The sequence below is a fragment of the Ornithodoros turicata genome, chromosome 1, assembly GCF_037126465.1.
Source record: "Ornithodoros turicata isolate Travis chromosome 1, ASM3712646v1, whole genome shotgun sequence".
Classification (NCBI taxonomy): domain Eukaryota; kingdom Metazoa; phylum Arthropoda; class Arachnida; order Ixodida; family Argasidae; genus Ornithodoros; species Ornithodoros turicata.
Genome location: NC_088201.1, coordinates 214508246 through 214525110, shown reverse-complemented (window position 1 = coordinate 214525110; position 16865 = coordinate 214508246). Strand labels below are relative to the sequence as shown.

General features: G+C 44.6%; 2 protein-coding genes across 5 annotated transcripts in view; one reads left to right on the top strand and one right to left on the bottom strand.

The window, feature by feature from the left end:
* The window catches only part of LOC135379040 (caspase-3-like), a 251721-nt gene that overhangs the window by 12864 nt on the left and 221992 nt on the right, over window positions 1-16865 (top strand). For 2 of the 4 annotated variants that reach the window (XM_064612290.1, XM_064612287.1), the window contains exons 2-3: window positions 2773-2839; window positions 3463-3657. The exons of the other annotated variants lie outside the window; for them this stretch is intronic. In XM_064612290.1, the coding sequence (XP_064468360.1) occupies window positions 2818-2839; window positions 3463-3657 (217 nt within the window). In that variant the 5' untranslated portion in view covers window positions 2773-2817. The remainder of the gene's footprint in view (window positions 1-2772; window positions 2840-3462; window positions 3658-16865) is intronic. 4 annotated transcript variants of the gene reach the window in all.
* LOC135394403 (uncharacterized) lies at window positions 1471-1953 on the bottom strand. Its single transcript, XM_064625134.1, has one exon. The coding sequence runs from the start codon at window positions 1951-1953 to the stop codon at window positions 1471-1473; it is 483 nt and encodes a 160-aa protein (XP_064481204.1).

Genomic DNA, 16865 nt, shown 5'->3' with positions numbered 1-16865 from the left:
AGAACTTTTGGATCCGTCACGTGCTGGCTGAGGCTTTCCCCCATGAGGTTGCCGCTCTCAGCAAAGGAAACGTCGTGAAACCAGCATCGCCCTACATGCGTTCCAACCGTTTTTGGACGCCAACGGCATCATGCGCGTCGGCGGCCGTCTTCATCAACTGAACGTGGTCGACGCCATAAAGCACCCCATTGTTCTGCCATCGAAGCATCACTTTACGCATCTCGTAATACTCGACGCTCACCGACAAGCCCTGCACGCCGGAGTACGAGATACTATCACCCAAGTCAGGAACCGATTTTGGGTCCTCCGAGCACGCCAGACGGTTCGTTGCGTCCTACACTCCACCCTCAGCTGCCGCCGGCAGCGCGCCGAACTCGCTAGCGTTCCAACGCCCCCTCCCCTCCGCGAGAGAATCACAGAGGCCAACCCTTTCTCGGTAGTTGGTCTGGACTTCGCGGGGCCGCTGTTCATCACGAACGCCGCATCAGGAAAAGCATACATCGCATTTTCTCGTGTGGCGTCATCAGAGCCATCCACCTAGAGCTCGCATCTTCTATGAACGCGGTAGACTTTCTACTGGCCTTCCGTCGCTTCGTTTCAATACGTGGTGTGCCCACCCTGGCCTATTCAAACAACGCCCGAACGTTTCACAAGTGCGCAGCCATCTTGTCTGCGCCCACCACAGCTGATGTACAAGATTTTGCAACTCAGCACCGTATGCAGTGGCGGTTCAACGTCGAGCGAGCACCTTGATGGGGCGGATGGTGGGAACGCCTCATCGGCACCGTGAAGGCTGCTCTAAGGCGATGTCTCGGTAGAAGCCGCCTTACTTTCGAGCAACTAACTACAGCCCTATGCGAGGTGGAAGCTCTCGTAAATTCCCGCCCGTTAACCCACGTCGCATCTGATGTCGAGGAACTCGTACCCCTCACGCCAAGCCACTTCCTTATAGGCAAACGAGCCATCTCTCTACCGGGCGAACACGCTGCCATCTCACAGCCTGACGCGGAGGACCTCCGGCACAACTTCAGAGAAATGCTGAAGGCGAAGGAACTCTTCTGGAAGCGCTGGAGATACGAGTACCTTCTGCAGCTGAGGTCTGCCCACGTGACTGCGTCTCCTACCCAAAGTCGTTTCAAGGAAGGGGATGTGGTGGTGCTTCAGGAAGATAATGTCCGTCCCCCTTTTTGGAAGCTCGGACGCATAGCGAAGTTGATACGAGGGAGAGATGCGTTAGTGCGGGCATGCTCAGTACGTCTCGCAAGCGGCACTACCGTAACCCGTCCAGTTCAAAGGCTTTGCCGTTTGGAAGCAGACGTCTCGTCACCCGCGGCCGGGGAGGATGTTACGGATTAAAGGAGGTCGATGTGGGTCTCGTGATCACGGGCCCATATTCGCCATTTTGCTTTTCGGTTTTTAGTTCATTAAACCTTTTCCTCTCGGAAGCAGAGCGGGCGCCTCGTTCTTCCTTCACACCCATTTCTTCTGCCAAATGCTCCTCCCTAGCACCTCCCTTGCTGCATGACACATCGCCATGTATTCCGCTTCAATCGTTGACAGGGCGGCAGTTCGCTGCTTTTTGCTGCTCGATGAGATAGCAGAACCTGTCAACGTGATTGCGTATCCGCTGAAAGGCTTTCGGCCCGTCTTGTCTCGAGCCCAATCCGCGTCGCAAAAAGCCTGTACGCTGTTTCCGCTTCGGCGGTAAAGCAGCCCGTGATTGATTGTTTGCTTCATGTAGCGATGGATGTGTTCTATTCCACTCCAGTGCTCCTCACTCGGATTGTTGCTAAATTGGCTCATGTAGGCAGTTGCGAACGCTAGTTCCGGCCTTGTTCCGCCCGAGAGGTAATAGTGCCCCAACCGCTTGTCTGTACCTTCGTCCAAGCTCTCCGCTCTTTGGCACTTGCTTCCGGGATCCAGTGGTGAGGATGTCCTTTTTACGTTCGACATACCGAAAGCCTCCAAATTCCAGACCTCGCCCCGATCGATTTCCAGCTCTTCGGGCCACTGAAGGCGTTCCTTGGGGGCCACCACTTCAGCTGCGTCAACGAAGTCAAGAATACGGTTCGATCATGGCTGCTACGCGCCGGTAAATATTTCTACGCTGCTGGCATCCAAGTCCTCGTGAAACGCTGGGACAAGTGCATTAGTGCAGCTGAAGATAACGTTGAAAAATAAAACTAATTTCTCACATGTAAGTTCAGTTTACTTTTGTGAAAAATGAAAAGTCCAGGTATGACTTGAACACCCCTTGTATATGTTCCAGCCTCAGAACATCTGTTTCTTACTTCTTCATCTTTCTACATCTTCAACAGTTGCTGCTGGTGTCATTCCCGTCGTATGAATGTGTGTATGGGGGATAAAAAAGTACGAGCGGAAGAGGGATGAGAGAGAGAGAGAGAGTGGTTGATTTGCCCCTTCAGATGGCGCACCCTTTGAGGTCGCTCGGGAGGTGTGTTAGCTTAGCTCAATTGGTAGAGCCCTGGACCGGTAATCCAGAAGATGTGGGTTCGATTTCTACAGCTGGCTAACCTTTTCAATGACTTCCACCTTTCATCATAAATATTCCATTATGTTAATTTGAGTTCCTCATCGTGTCCGCTGTTTTAGTGTCGTCTCGTACTGAAGCAGATGTCACCTGTACGCTCAAAAACTACGCCCTGATTTATAAATTTAACCGCCAGAACACAGTATTGTATGACATTTTCCATAGTCTGAGATGCAGGTGAAATGTTTTATTTTGTTCTCTGTTCTGTCTTTGCATTGCAGTCTCTACTCTTAGAAATTGTGGCCGCTGTTCTCATCATCATCATCATGGCTGGAATCTTCAGAGAATGTAAGAAACCTTAGTTCACAAAATCTTAAAGGTAATGCGTTTTGTTACGACAGTGAATTCATTTTTGTTTGTGGCCTCAGTGGATGACATAGTGCGCCTACTGATGCCTAGGCCTATAGTAAGTCTTAAAAATATAACTTGACGGAACAACATAACGCATGTTGGAAACCCTGTAACCGCTATCTCGCGGCATGTCTGTGCCGACGAACTTGCACGAACACTTGCGCAAAAGGCCTACGGTTACGCGAATGCAAATTGTATAGCTGGCGGCGCAGCTCCTCGGGCTTCCTCTCTTCCCTACTGGCCGTGAAGCCAAGTCCTTCTTCACTTTCACAAACAATACCGTATCTTCTCAGGGTGAGACTCACACGCTTTCGTAGGCACATCCACGACGATCTTCAAATGCCCCCTTATTTCTGCTTTGTGAGTGCACAGACACTTGGTTAAGTGGTTTCTACAAGCTCTTCACTCTCCCTTGCGCGAGTACAAACTGTTTTAGCGTATTGGAGCAGGCAGGAAGAGAGAACGAGGTCACTCTAAAGGGCGATGTTACACTGTATACTTTTGCTGTCCTTAAATTCATCGGGAGCATATATTGATTTTATTTTTTTAAATATTATCAGCATCACATACATTATCGGAGAACGAGAGTGCCACAAGCACAGAAGAACTACGCGGAAATGAGGAGCACATTACGACCGATGCTCATCCGGAACTGCAGCCAACAGTAGCTCACGTAACGAGGGCATTGGATACACCTGAGGATAACGACACACATGTCACCGCATCTCCTGACGCCTCGCTGTCTGAGCCAACTAGTAAGTGGATTTGCTGAAATCTCATGTCACCATCCGTGGGACAGTTTTCCGAGCAAATGCCGGGGTGAGAGGGCACTGTTTTTGTTGACAGCCGAGCAGAAGCTTCGGGGTGTGAGAAATATTTTATTTTCTGCATAGGAAGCTGCAGATAACGAGCAAGCAACCTCTTCCTTTGAGATGTAATTATGTGTATTCCTGTTTCTGACTATCTGGAACAGCTGTACTTTCAAATAAATATTCCTAACAAACTGAACATGGGACATTGCGAGAGCACATGGTATACTGCTCACTATTATCAGTCTGTATCTCTCAATGCCTTATGATTCTCAAATATGTTGCACATTACTGTGCCTCTAAGCGATACGCGCCGTGTCATTTTCGTCATTCGTCGACGGCTGCATAAACACTCAAGTATGAATGAAGTGAACACACGTCGAATTTTACCCGCAGTTAGGTTGTACGGGTTGGGACAAAAGTTTACGCAACAGTTTTGTAGTTTTGGGGGTCGCGACACATGTACTCTGTGATCGACGTACGCGTACACGTACACGGAAATCTTGTTTTGATTTTCGAATTCGTGAAGATCAGAGAAGGATACAGGGAAGTGACTAGGCCACCAGTACTCTGTTGCATAATTTTCATATTTTTTCCATCGGTTCCTTTCCTGCGGGTGCAAGAGGGCGAGCGTATTGTATTTAAAGCACTCGCCATCCTTACGCTCTGGTAAAGGGACATTCGTTAACACGTTCCTGAGTTTAGCCAAATTAGTGGGAAGTACCCCATTGCACCCGAATTTTTTAGTTTTCACAGCAGAAATACACTTTTGAACTTTTTGGACGTCAGTGGATACAAACCCACTACCCTCGCGCTGGTAATTTTCAATGCGCCCCGTGAACTTCTGAATCACGTCCATCAAAGTATTCGCGATAGCTCCGTCGCTGTGGACTTCGTGAGCAAGCGCCATAAAACGAGCTTTGTGTGCGGTTATATGCCCTCGATTTTCTTTCATCATTAGAACGTCAGAACTAATGCAAAACCTAAAAGGTACTCTTTGCGCTCGCAAAATAGCAATTATATTGTGGAGGTGGTTCATTAAATATTGTCGCAAGTCCTCTACTCTCTGATCGTGAACAGATGCCAATAGCGCAAACGCTTTGACGATACCTCGAAATGCGTTATCAGTTTGAAAGAAAGGCAGGAAGGAAATGTCCACATAGGGATGTGATCGCTCGACGTGAGCATGCAATGTGCCATGTGAAATGTCTGGAGAAGATGGTGAATTCTCTTCTAATGGCTCATCATGCCCGATATCATGAGGATGAAAAAAAGCAGAACATGCATCTAGGCACTGAAAAAAAGAAGAAACACTAAGAAAACGTGCACCACAGAGCGTGGATGAAAAATACTTACTTTTGAAGCGAGCTCCGCACACTCCCGAAGCGATGCGAAGACTGCTGCCTCTTTACACATCCTCCCGACTTATATAGCGGCGACCTCGCTGCATGCCCCAACATGCACGGGTGCGAGGAGTCGTCATAGCCTAAAAATAACTTGCTCTGCATGTTCAAGGTCGCAGCTTGCCCTTTGCTTCACGTAATGCTCCGTCCACCTACACCATTAACGCACCTGAAGCGCAAAGTTCGCTCTCATCACATGTCATTCCGATATGCAAGTTGCTTTCATGAGCAGGCACACAACCATCCCTTTTTGTTCACAGTGGCTGTGGAATTTCAATAATATTACTTAAATGAAACAAATTGATGTGAAATGCAGATTCATCTCAGACCAGAATTTCTACCCTCAGCGTTAAACCCTCAGATACAAGCATTTCTGCTCGAATAGCAAAATAGCTACGACTTAAAAAATTAAACACATGCTAACAAAACTGCTATCATCAACTGCTATCAGATAATTCTTGCATAATGCCAGATACATACCCGCATTGTCCCCGCGTAAAGAACGCCCAGGACAAGGCACACAAATTCCTTTAAGCAAGCAGGGAAAATGCTTAAGACCTCAGGAATAATCGCAGAGTCACCGCACATCGCTACGCGGCTAACATAAGATAACAACAACAACATACTAGCGGAGGGTAAAATTTGCAAGGCACTGATAAACAAATCCAGACATGCCACAGCGCATGCAAAACATGCAATGGATATCCCCCAGTTGACGTCACAAATCAGGAAGAAAACACATACACACGCGCGCGCACACACACACACAGAGGCAACAGCTCAGGAATGCATAAGGAGACGTGCTTTATAGGAATCTCTACTCCTGGCTCCAGATACTAGCATTTCTGCTCAAATACCCACAACTGCAAGATTAAGCACTGCTTACTTCTTCAACATACCGTGCGACTAATGACATCTAACAAAGAAACAAACCCACTCCTCCTGAATTCAGCTTTACCAAATGGCTTTCTTCTGAGTAAAAACAGTGAAAGAAGAAAAGAGCCATGAAAAATTACACACACTTGTACTTGAATAGCTATAAGAGAAAAAATAAAATAACGAGGCGCACGCTAATAAACTGTGAGAAAGACATCCATTTCTGCTATCAGATAATTATTGCATAATGCTAAATACACAATTGCATTGTCCCTGCGTGAAGAAAGCACAGGACAAGGGTACACAAATCGAATTGGGAAAATCACTTCTACTCGCGCAGCATAATACGATATACGCTGAATTTTTTTACGGGTGAAAATTGCAATAAGAAGGCACTGCTATGCAAGTGCAACAACCCTTATTTTTATACCAACATTTCATGCAATGCCAGATAAATTTATCACTCGAGTCACACGAAAAGGCATACACAAAGTACTTACTGGTTAAGTGGGGTCACAGCCGCACAAACACGAACACTCACTAACGTTTTTCAGACACACAACACAGACACAACCAGCGACAGTGAAAAATAAGAAATTACACGCACTTCTGCTCGAATAGCAAAGTGTCAAGCTTGACAAAACACATTTTCTACCACCAGAAAATTATTAAACAGAATAAATATTCGCTGAAATTAAGCTTCTGTGGCAAACACACAGCCTGAGTAACACACCCATTCACTTCTGCGTCCTGAATTTCTTATACAGGCGTGAGCGATTCGATAAGAATAAAGCACGCTGCTTGGAGAAAGCCTATACATCATGTGTAGCTCACCCTACTCTATTGAAAATGCGATAAGCCTTATTTTTCAAACAAAAATTTGTCACAGTAGGCATAATATGTGGTAATATCGACAATATCACTAAAAGTCAAACACAAGGAACTTACTTGTCAAGTGGGGTCCCTGGTTCAGAAAAGCGCGCGCGCACACAAACACTCACAGTTTCACACTCACAAACACAAAGTCTATTCAGAGCCACATACATTCATATTATTCCTCACGTCAATAATTATCCAACCCGCGTCAAAACGGGGGGAACGCACATATGCGAATGCGAAACAATAGGCCTTCCCGCCGGATGTAATACGATATCGCCAGTCGACCGTCGCAAAGCAAAAAAGAAACACAGCATCGCAGGAACGCATGTTGTCTATACATCCAAGAAGAAAAACAGCGTGCAGCAATTATAACGCAGAAGGGGATTTATTTCTTTGTACTTTAGTTTGCTTGCATATGAATATTTCACAAGGAATACTACAGAGTGTAAGAGGAGAACAGCATTCGCTACACGCTGTAGCTCTTATCATTTTTAAACCAAACCAGTGTTCATATGTTCATAAGCATACTACCATTCACTAAATAGGGGAGTCACTAAAGATTCAAATAAGATGAAAAATATCATTCCATCATCATTGATTGCAAACTTCACGCAAGAATAAGCAACTGATGCGCGTCGTATTTTTCTTATAAGAAACACCAACTAGACTCAATCTCGCCGTGTTAAACACCAACAGCAACGAAGACTAGGCAATTTTGTATTTATTTTTGTCGTTTCCAGCAGCCCATTACTTTGTGCGAGTCATCAAAAATTAAAAATTGCTTATCTGCTGCTGAGTGATAAAACAGTGCCCTCGAAACGCGCCCCCACGTGAGCGGCATCTGGCCCGTTCACGCAGTTACGACACGCTTGACGCAATGACGCGCGCTCCGTTATCGTTTCCCCGTGCGGGCACACTGTTTTATCGCTTTAACAGCAGCAGATCAGAAATTTTTAATTTTTGGTGACTCGCACAAAGTAATGAGCTGCTGGAAACGACAAAAATAAATACAAAATTGCCTAGTCTAGTGCGATGCTAGTCTTCGTTGCTGTTGGTGTTTAACACGACGAGTCTATTTTGTGTTTCTTATCAGAAAAATACGAAGCGCAGCAGTTGCGTATTCTTGCGTGAAGTTTGCAATCAATGATGATGGAATGATATTTTATCTTATTTAAATCATTAGTGACTCCCCTATTTAGTTAATGGCGGTGGTCCTATGTAGTGAACATATGAAAACTGGTTTGGTTTAAAAAAGTTACGAGCTACAGCGTGTAGCAAATGCTGTTCTCCTCTTACACTCAGTAGTATTTCTTGTGAAATATTCATATGCAAGCAAACAAAAGTACAAAGAAATGAATCCCCTTCTGTATTATAATTTCTGCACGCTTTTTTTCTTCTTCTTAGATGTATAGACAACATGCGTTCCTGCGATGCTGTGTTTCTTTTTTGCTTTGCAACGGTCGACTGGCGATATCGTATTACATCCGGAGGGAAGGCCCATTGTTTCGCATTCGCATATGTGCGTTCCCCCCGTTTTGACGCTGGTTGGATAATTATTGACGTGAGGAATAATATGAATTTATGTGGCTGTGAATAGACTTTGTGTTTGTGAGTGTGAAAATGTGAGTGTGTGTGTGCGCGCGCGGTTTTCTGAACCAAGGACCCCACTTGACAAGTAAGTTCCTTGTGTTTGACTTTCAATGATATTGTTGATATTACCACATATTATGCCTACTGTGAGAAATTTTTGTTTTAAATATAAGGTTTATCGCATTTTCAATAGAGTAGGGTGAGCTACACATGATGTATAGGCGTTCTGAGAGCAGCGTGCTTTATTTTTATCGAATCGCTCACGCCTGTATAAGAAATTCAGGACGCAGAAGTGAATGGGTGTGTTCCTCAGGTTGTGTGTTCGCCGCACAAGCTTAATTTCAGCGAATATTTATTCTGTTTAATAATTTTCTGGTGGTAGAAAATGTGTTTTGTCATGCTTGACACTTTGCTATTCGAGCAGAAGTGCGTGTAATTTCTTATTTTTCACTGTCGCTGGTTGTGTCTGTGTTGTGTGTCTGAAAAACGTTAGTGAGTGTTCGTGTTTGTGCGGCTGTGACCCCACTTAACCAGTAAGTACTTTGTGTATGCCTTTTCGTGCGACTCGAGTGATAAATTTATCTGACATTGCATGAATTGTTGGTATAAAAATAAGGGTGGTAGCACTTGCATATCAGTGCCTTCTTATTGCAATTTTCACCCGTAAAAAAAATTCAGCGTATATCGTATTATGCTGCGCGAGTAGCAGTGATTTTCCCAATTCGATTTGTGTACCCTTGTCCTGTGCTTTCTTCACGCAGGGACAATGCAATTGTGTATTTAGCATTATGCAATAATTATCTGATAGCAGAAATTGATGTCTTTCTCACAGTTTATTAGCGTGCGCCTCGTTATTTTATTTTTTCTCTTATAGCTATTCAAGTACAAGTGTGTGTAATTTTTCATGGCTCTTTTCTTCTTTCACTGTTTTTACTCAGAAGAAAGCCATTTGGTAAAGCTGAATTCAGGAGGAGTGGGTTTGTTTCTTTGTTAGATGTCATTAGTCGCACGGTATGTTGAAGAAGTAAGCAGTGCTTAATCTTGCAGTTGTGGGTATTTGAGCAGAAATGCTAGTATCTGGAGCCAGGAGTAGAGATTCCTATAAATCACGTCTCCTTATGCATTCCTGAGCTGTTGTCTCTTTGTGTGTGTGTGCGCGCGCGTGTGTGTATGTGCTTTTTTTCTGATTTGTGACGTCAACTGGGGGATATCCATTACATGTTTTGCATGCGCTGTGACATGTCTGAATTTGTTTAGCAGTGCCTGGCAAGTTTTACCCTCCGCTAGTATGTTGTTGTTGTTATCTTATGTTAGCCGCGTAGCGATGTGCGGTGACTCTGCGATTATTCCTGAGGTCTTAAGCATTTTCCCTGCTTGCTGAAAGGAATTTGTGTGCCTTGTCCTGTGCGTTCTTTACGCGGGGACAATGCGGGTATGTATCTGGCATTATGCAAGAATTATCTGATAGCAGTTGATGATAGCAGTTTTGTTAGCATGTGTTTAATTTTTTAAGTCGTAGCTATTTTGCTATTCGAGCAGAAATGCTTGTATCTGAGGGTTTAACGCTGAGGGTAGAAATTCTGGTCTGAGATGAATCTGCATTTCACATCCATTTGTTTCATTTAAGTAATATTATTGAAATTCCACAGCCACTGTGAACAAAAAGGGATGGTTCTGTGCCTGCTCATGAAAGCAACTTGCATATCGGAATGACATGTGATGAGAGCGAACTTTGCGCTACAGGTGCGTTAATGGTGTAGGTGGACGGAGCATTACGTGAAGCCAAGGGCAAGCTGCGACCTTGAACATGCAGAGCAAGTTATTTTTAGGCTATGACGACTCCTCGCACCTGTGCATGTTGGGGCATGCAGGGAGATCGCCGCTATATAAGTCGGGAGGATGTGTAAAGAGGCAGCAGTCTTCGCATCGCTTCGGGAGTGTGCGGAGCTCGCTTCAAAAGTAAGTATTTTTCATCCACGCTCTGTGGTGCACGTTTTGTTAGTGTTTCTTCTATTTTTCAGTGCCTAGATGAATGTTCTGCTTTTTTTCATCCTCATGATATCGGGGATGATGAGCCATTGGAAGAGAATTCACCATCTTCTCCAGACATTCACCTGGCACATTGCATGCTCACGTCGAGCGATCACATCCCTATGTGGACATTTCGCTCCTTCCTTTCTTTTAAACTGATAGCGCATTTCGAGGTATCGTCAAAGCGTTTGCGCTATTGGCATATCTGTTCACGATCAGGGAGTAGAGGACTTGCGACAATATTTAATGAACCACCTCCACAATATAATTGCTATTTTGCGAGCGCAAAGAATACCCTTTAGGTTTTGCATTTGTTCTGACGTTCTAATGATGAAAAAAAAATCGAGGGGATATAACCGCACACATAGCTCATTTTATGGCGCTTGCTTGCGAAGTCGACAGCGACGAAGCTATCGCGAATACTTTGATGGACGTGATTCAGGAGTGTACCGAGCGCATTGAAAATTACCAGCGCGAAGGTAGTGGGTTTGTATCCACTGACGTCCAAAAAGTTCAAATCTGTATTTCCGCTCTGAAAACTAAAAAAATCGGGTGCAATGGGGTACTTCCCACTAATTTGGCTAAACGCAGGAACGTGTTAATGAATATCCCTTTACCAGAGCGTAAGGAGGGCGAGTGCTTTAAATACAATACGCTCGCCCTCTTGCACACGCAGGAAAGGAACCGATGGAAAAAATATGAAAATTATGCAATAGAGTACTGGTGGCCTAGTCACTTCCCTGTATCCTTCTCTGATCTTGACGAGTTCGAAAACCAAAACAAGATTTCCGTGTACGTGTACGCGTACGTCGATCAGGGAGTACAGTCTTGGGTAGTAGCTAAGTTACTTTTAACTTGTAACTGTAACTAGTTACTTTTGGGGGTAACAAGTTACATTTCTAGAAAAGTAGCTTTTAACTGTAACTAGTTACTATTTCTGTGAATGTAACTGCAAAATGTCTCTAGTTACTGGAACAAATGTCGTCCTTTTTTTTCTTTACCCAACCGTACCCATACTTCCACCTAACAGTGCCTTCCTTCCTTCTGTCCGTATCGTTTGTGCCTCGTGCCTTGTGCTCTTTGCGAGCAGAAATCAGTTGAAGATAGTTACCCTCAAGGGTTGAGGGGAGTGAGTCATATGTGAGTAATGGTGTCACTGCCCTGGCACGAGGTCCTGCCTCCTCTGGATATGAACAAGGGAAGGATTATGCACAAGGAGAAACCTTCCGGTCAGCTCACTTGCTCACTGACCAGGGCAATAGCTAATCCTGCACTGGTTGCAGCTATGATTGCTATGAAGCTTCCGTGGGCGCTCTATGAAGCAACCATCGGGTTTTTATCATGGAAGGACGAAAATAATTTAATTGTAAAGTGCAAGATATGGAATAAGACGTTCTCGGCAAACAGGACATCAACTTCAAATCTGAAAAAGCATCTTGAGGCGAGTTCCTTATCCTTGTGTATGTCTCTCTCTACACGCTACGAAACACGTGCGTGTCACCATGCTGTTCTTTTTCACCGCGATGCGCCAGGTCACGTACACATATTGTATTTTTCCCTGTTGGAGAGCCACATATCGACTTATACAGCTTCTGGTGAAGTGCAATAATACTTATATCACTTAAGTAAATGTAAATAAATGTTTGTTTTTAACAATTGTATCACCATGATCATTTTTATAAAAAGTAACTGTAATATAACTAAGTTCCTTTCTCTCAGTCACTGCAACTGTAACTATTTACTTGACCCAGACAGTAACTATAACTGTAACTTAGTTACTTGACCAAGAAAGTAACTATAACTGTAACTCAGTTACTTTTTAGAAGTAACTTACCCAAGACTGAGGGAGTACATGTGTCGCGACCCCCGAAACTAAAATGGGAAAAGAAAAATCACTTGTTGGAAGTAGATGAGCATTTTTTTGGAATTAAGTCCCTCGAACGCTTGTTGACAACAAGAAGTAACCATTTCGTATGCGAACGCTGCACACGCTCTTTCGTGAAGGGAGAGGGCATGGCGAAACATCGACGCCTTTGCACAGACGTAAATGAAATCCTGTTCGAATTTTGCGAGCCGGGAAAGAATTTTGTAGAATTTACTAAAATACGGTACATGCAGCAGTACAACTACGTCGTTGCGTTGGACACTGAGAGCGTACTCACACCCAGTGGTGTTGGCATGCAACGTCACATTACCTCTAGCTTCTGTGCTGTGCTCGTGCGTACCCATGACTCAAAGGTGATGCGCATTAGAACACACCATGGGGAAGATGCGGCAAAGCAGTGTGTGAAGGCGCTCATGGAAATGCGTGATGAAATGATTGCCTTGAACGCCTGCCCTACTGCGACACTGTGCAACCCCTGCAACGTCGCGTGCACTACCAGAGAAAAATTGCCGATCATGGTCCACAATGTATCTTATGATCTGGCTGGACTGTTACGGGAATTTCACGTTCTCGGGTGGAAGCGACCTCCCTTCATTGTGGTCAGCTCCATGAAAAAAATTCGTTCGTTCGAAATTGCTATCTTCCGCTTCAGAGATACCATGCAGTACCCAAATTCGTCACTTGGGGAGCTTGTGGAAACAGTTAAATTCATGGGGGGTGCTGAGGCGTTCCAATGCTTGAAGCAGGTATTTGGAGGCGACTACAAAATTTTGCTTCGTAAAGGTGTGTTTCCTTACAGTTACCTTAGTTCTTTTGCAGTGTACGACGAGTTGAGTCTCCCAGAAAAATCCGCTTTTTGAAATGATCTAACTGGGGAAGATGTAAGCGACAAGGACTATCAGTATGCTGTGCATGTATTTGAACATTTCGGGTGCTCGAGTTTACGGGATTATAACACATTGTACCTGAAAACAAATGCCCTATTACATGCAGACATAATGCAACACTACCGACGCCTGTGCTACAGCGCACGCGGATTGGAATTGCTTCATTGCGTTTCGCTGGCATCCTATTCGTGGCAATGCACATTAAATTATACGAATGCAAAATTTGAATTGATTACGGACGACGAAATGTAGAGAACCATCGAATGGGGCGTTAGAGGCGGGCTCTGTCAGGCGAGCAGGCGTCATTTACGTGCCAATAACCCTGTGTGTAGTGGCTATGATCCCGATAAAGAGGAGGTGTACCCCCATATCATACATAGATTGCAACAATCTTTACGGATTTAGTATGATAAAGCACCTCCCCGTCGGTGATTTTGAATGTGTTGAGGATTTTAGCTCCGTGGATTTTATGAGTCACCCCATATATTCAGACGCGGGGTACGTGTACGTATGTGACTTGGAATATCCAAAATCTATCCACGCACTGACGCGGTATTTCCCCTGGGTCCCGAGAAGGCGGTCGTCCCAAAGGAATGGCTCTCGCCATCCCAGCGAGGGCTTCTCCAAGAATTAATGTATGAGTCTGCTAACAGCAAAAAGCTGTTTCTTACGTGCAAAGACAAAGTCGAGTACGTTGTTAATTATGCGCTGCTCACACTCTATTGTAGATTGGGTATGAGAGTGAGGAAAATTCACCGAATTCTAAAATTTCGTCAAGCACCATTCCTGCGTCCCTACATCGAGGACAATGTTGACGCGTTGCCTCGGGTACGACTTTCGAAAAAAACTTCTACAAACTCTCAAATAATGCAGTCTTTGGGAGGCGAGCCGCCTCGGGTGTCGGGCAGAATGCGTGCGGATGAAAATTTTGTCCCTGGATTGTGTCATGTACGAAATGCGCAAAAGAAAAGTGCGATGCGATTTCTCGCTCCAGTTTGGGTTTACCATTTTTGAACTCAGGCTAGTTCCATCTCAAATCGAACAATCCGGTACACTTGATGTCTCGAATGAACGGGAAAAAAATATATGTTGAAGCCATCGGTGAGTTAGGAGAAATAAACGCTTTCCGAATTCTCTGCGCTGCGCGGTTCGGGAAGTAGGAGAGGAGGAAAAAGCTGCCTCTCATAAGACGATGTAGTCGCGCGCGGGTTTGACCGTTCGCTACAAGGCTATTTCTTGTCGCACTATAGAAATTTCTTGATCTCGCTTTAGACCACTTAGGGCACAATACGATCCTGCGTTGGCAGTGCTGTACCGGTTTTTGTTTGTCTGCAAAAAAATATCAAAGTTGACTCAAAGTGGCGAAAAACACCATATTCACTGCAGCTTTGCGGACGATGTAGCAAACGGATAAGATTGAGCTTTATGCCGTTTAATTTGTCATTCATGTGGCTATCGAATGATGCATAATTAGTGTTTCGACTCTGTCAGGAACGTAAGCGATACCGCTTTCAGTAACACCATACCACCGAAAAATGACTAATTTGGGAAGCCTTTATCTAAAAAACCCCACCAAAAACTTGCCTCGAAAATATTATATGTTGTAGGTAGTTCCTTAGACTATGCACAGAAGAAAAAGAAAAAGTCGGACTTTATCGGTAGGCGCACTGTGAATTTTTTGCCAGCCCTATACGCGGAGCGCATTCAAGCCGTGGCACCGTGTGCCGCGTGTTGCAAAATCGAATTTTCCAAAGGGACTTTCACTTCTGTCTTCACATAAAAAGTAATTGCTATCATTTGAAACCGTTCTGAGCGCTTGCGTTCATAATAGTGTTGTAATCGCTGAATGTAGATTGTGGAGCAACCATATGTGCTCACATTTTTTGCGGGATGACACACATGCGTTGCAAGTGCTGGGAGCCCGTGAAGAACAGAGTGCTTTAGAATACTTTTGCGTCTTTATAAGAGGTATATTTGTCCACGGTGATCATATCGAAGCATATTTACAGTACACAGAATAACAAGAACTTGACAGCGAAGATGACAAGGTGACGAAGGTAAGAAGGTAACGAAAGTTATGCAGAGCATTCCGGGTGGATGAGAGTGCTCGTGTCATGAACTGCTTTAGGCCGTTGTGGAAGCCACTTTCCTTAATGTTACTTTTGATGGCAGGTTCTTGTCAGATTTTCTTTCAAACGTGGGCGACATTGCTGCGTGTTGTGATTCAGCCACCTTTGCTGTGAAGTACTTGAAGCAGCTTCTGCATAGCTGGCCCATTTCTGTTACGCCTTCGGCTTGATCTGCTGGAACCACAGTCTTTATGGCAGCTACGCAGATCTCCGAAGCAAAGCGAAAATCCTTTGTCTATAGCACTTTTTTCTTGTGTATGAGGCGGTATATATATCTAGTCAGCGAAATCCACACGATCAGCACTGTACAACAAAGAGGCCATTGAGGTAGGTGTGATACCAGGACGACACACTACAGTAATGCAGATGTCGTCACACACTCTGTGTAAGGGCACTCCATGCACTTCTGTAGTCGAGAAGTGAGTGAAGCGTCTTCTGTGTGTAGGCGAAACTTTGCGCAAGGTGTCTTTAGGGAGTAAATGCGATCAGGACCTTCCCATGGTCGCAGCATGTCGAACCGAATAACATATTGGACAGCGGCGCCAGTCGGGCTGTTTCGGCAAGGTTCACAAAAGGCACCATGAATTAGCCTTGAGTGTGTGCGTATGACACTACAACATTTTCCTCAGTGCAATTTCCCCCGTCCGAGGTCATGGGGCCGTAGGAAAGGAAATGTTTCAAATAATACTGGGAGTCACTGCGTGCCTCCTGCCATAATGCGTACAGTAAATATGCTTGTTTAGAATAACCCTGAACAGATATGCCTCTTACAAAGATGTAAAATCATTCTGTTCTTCCCGGGCTCCCAGCACTTGCAATGCATGTGTGACATCCCGCAAAAAATGCAAGCACATCTGGTTGCTCCACAATCTAGATTCAGCGATTACACCATTGTTATGAACGCAAACGCTCAGAACCTTGAAAAGGAAACCTTGAAACCTCAGAATGGTTTCAAATGACAGCAATTACTTTTTATATGAAGACAGAAGTTGAAAGTCCCTTTGGAAAATTTGATTTTGCAACACACACACGGGACACGGTGCCTCCGCTTGAATGCGCTCCGCGTATAGGGCTGGCAAAAAATTCACAGTGCGCCTACCGATCAAGTCCGAATTTTGATTTTGCTTCTGTGCATAGTCTAAGGAACTACCTACAACATATAAAATTTTCGAGGTAAGTTTTTGGTGTTTTTTTTAGATAATGTCTTCCGAAATTCGTCATTTTTCGGTGGTATGGTGCTACTAAAAGACGTATCGCTTACGTTCCTTACAGAGTTGAGCAATAAATTATACATCATTCGGTAGCCCTATGAATGGCAAATTAAACGGCATAAAGCTCAGTCTTTTCCGTTTTGTACATCGTCCGCAAAGCTGCAGTGAATATGGTGTTTTTCGGCACTTTGAGTCAACTTTGATATTTTTTTGCAGACAAACAAAAACCGGTACAGCACTGCCAACGAAGGATCCTATTGTGC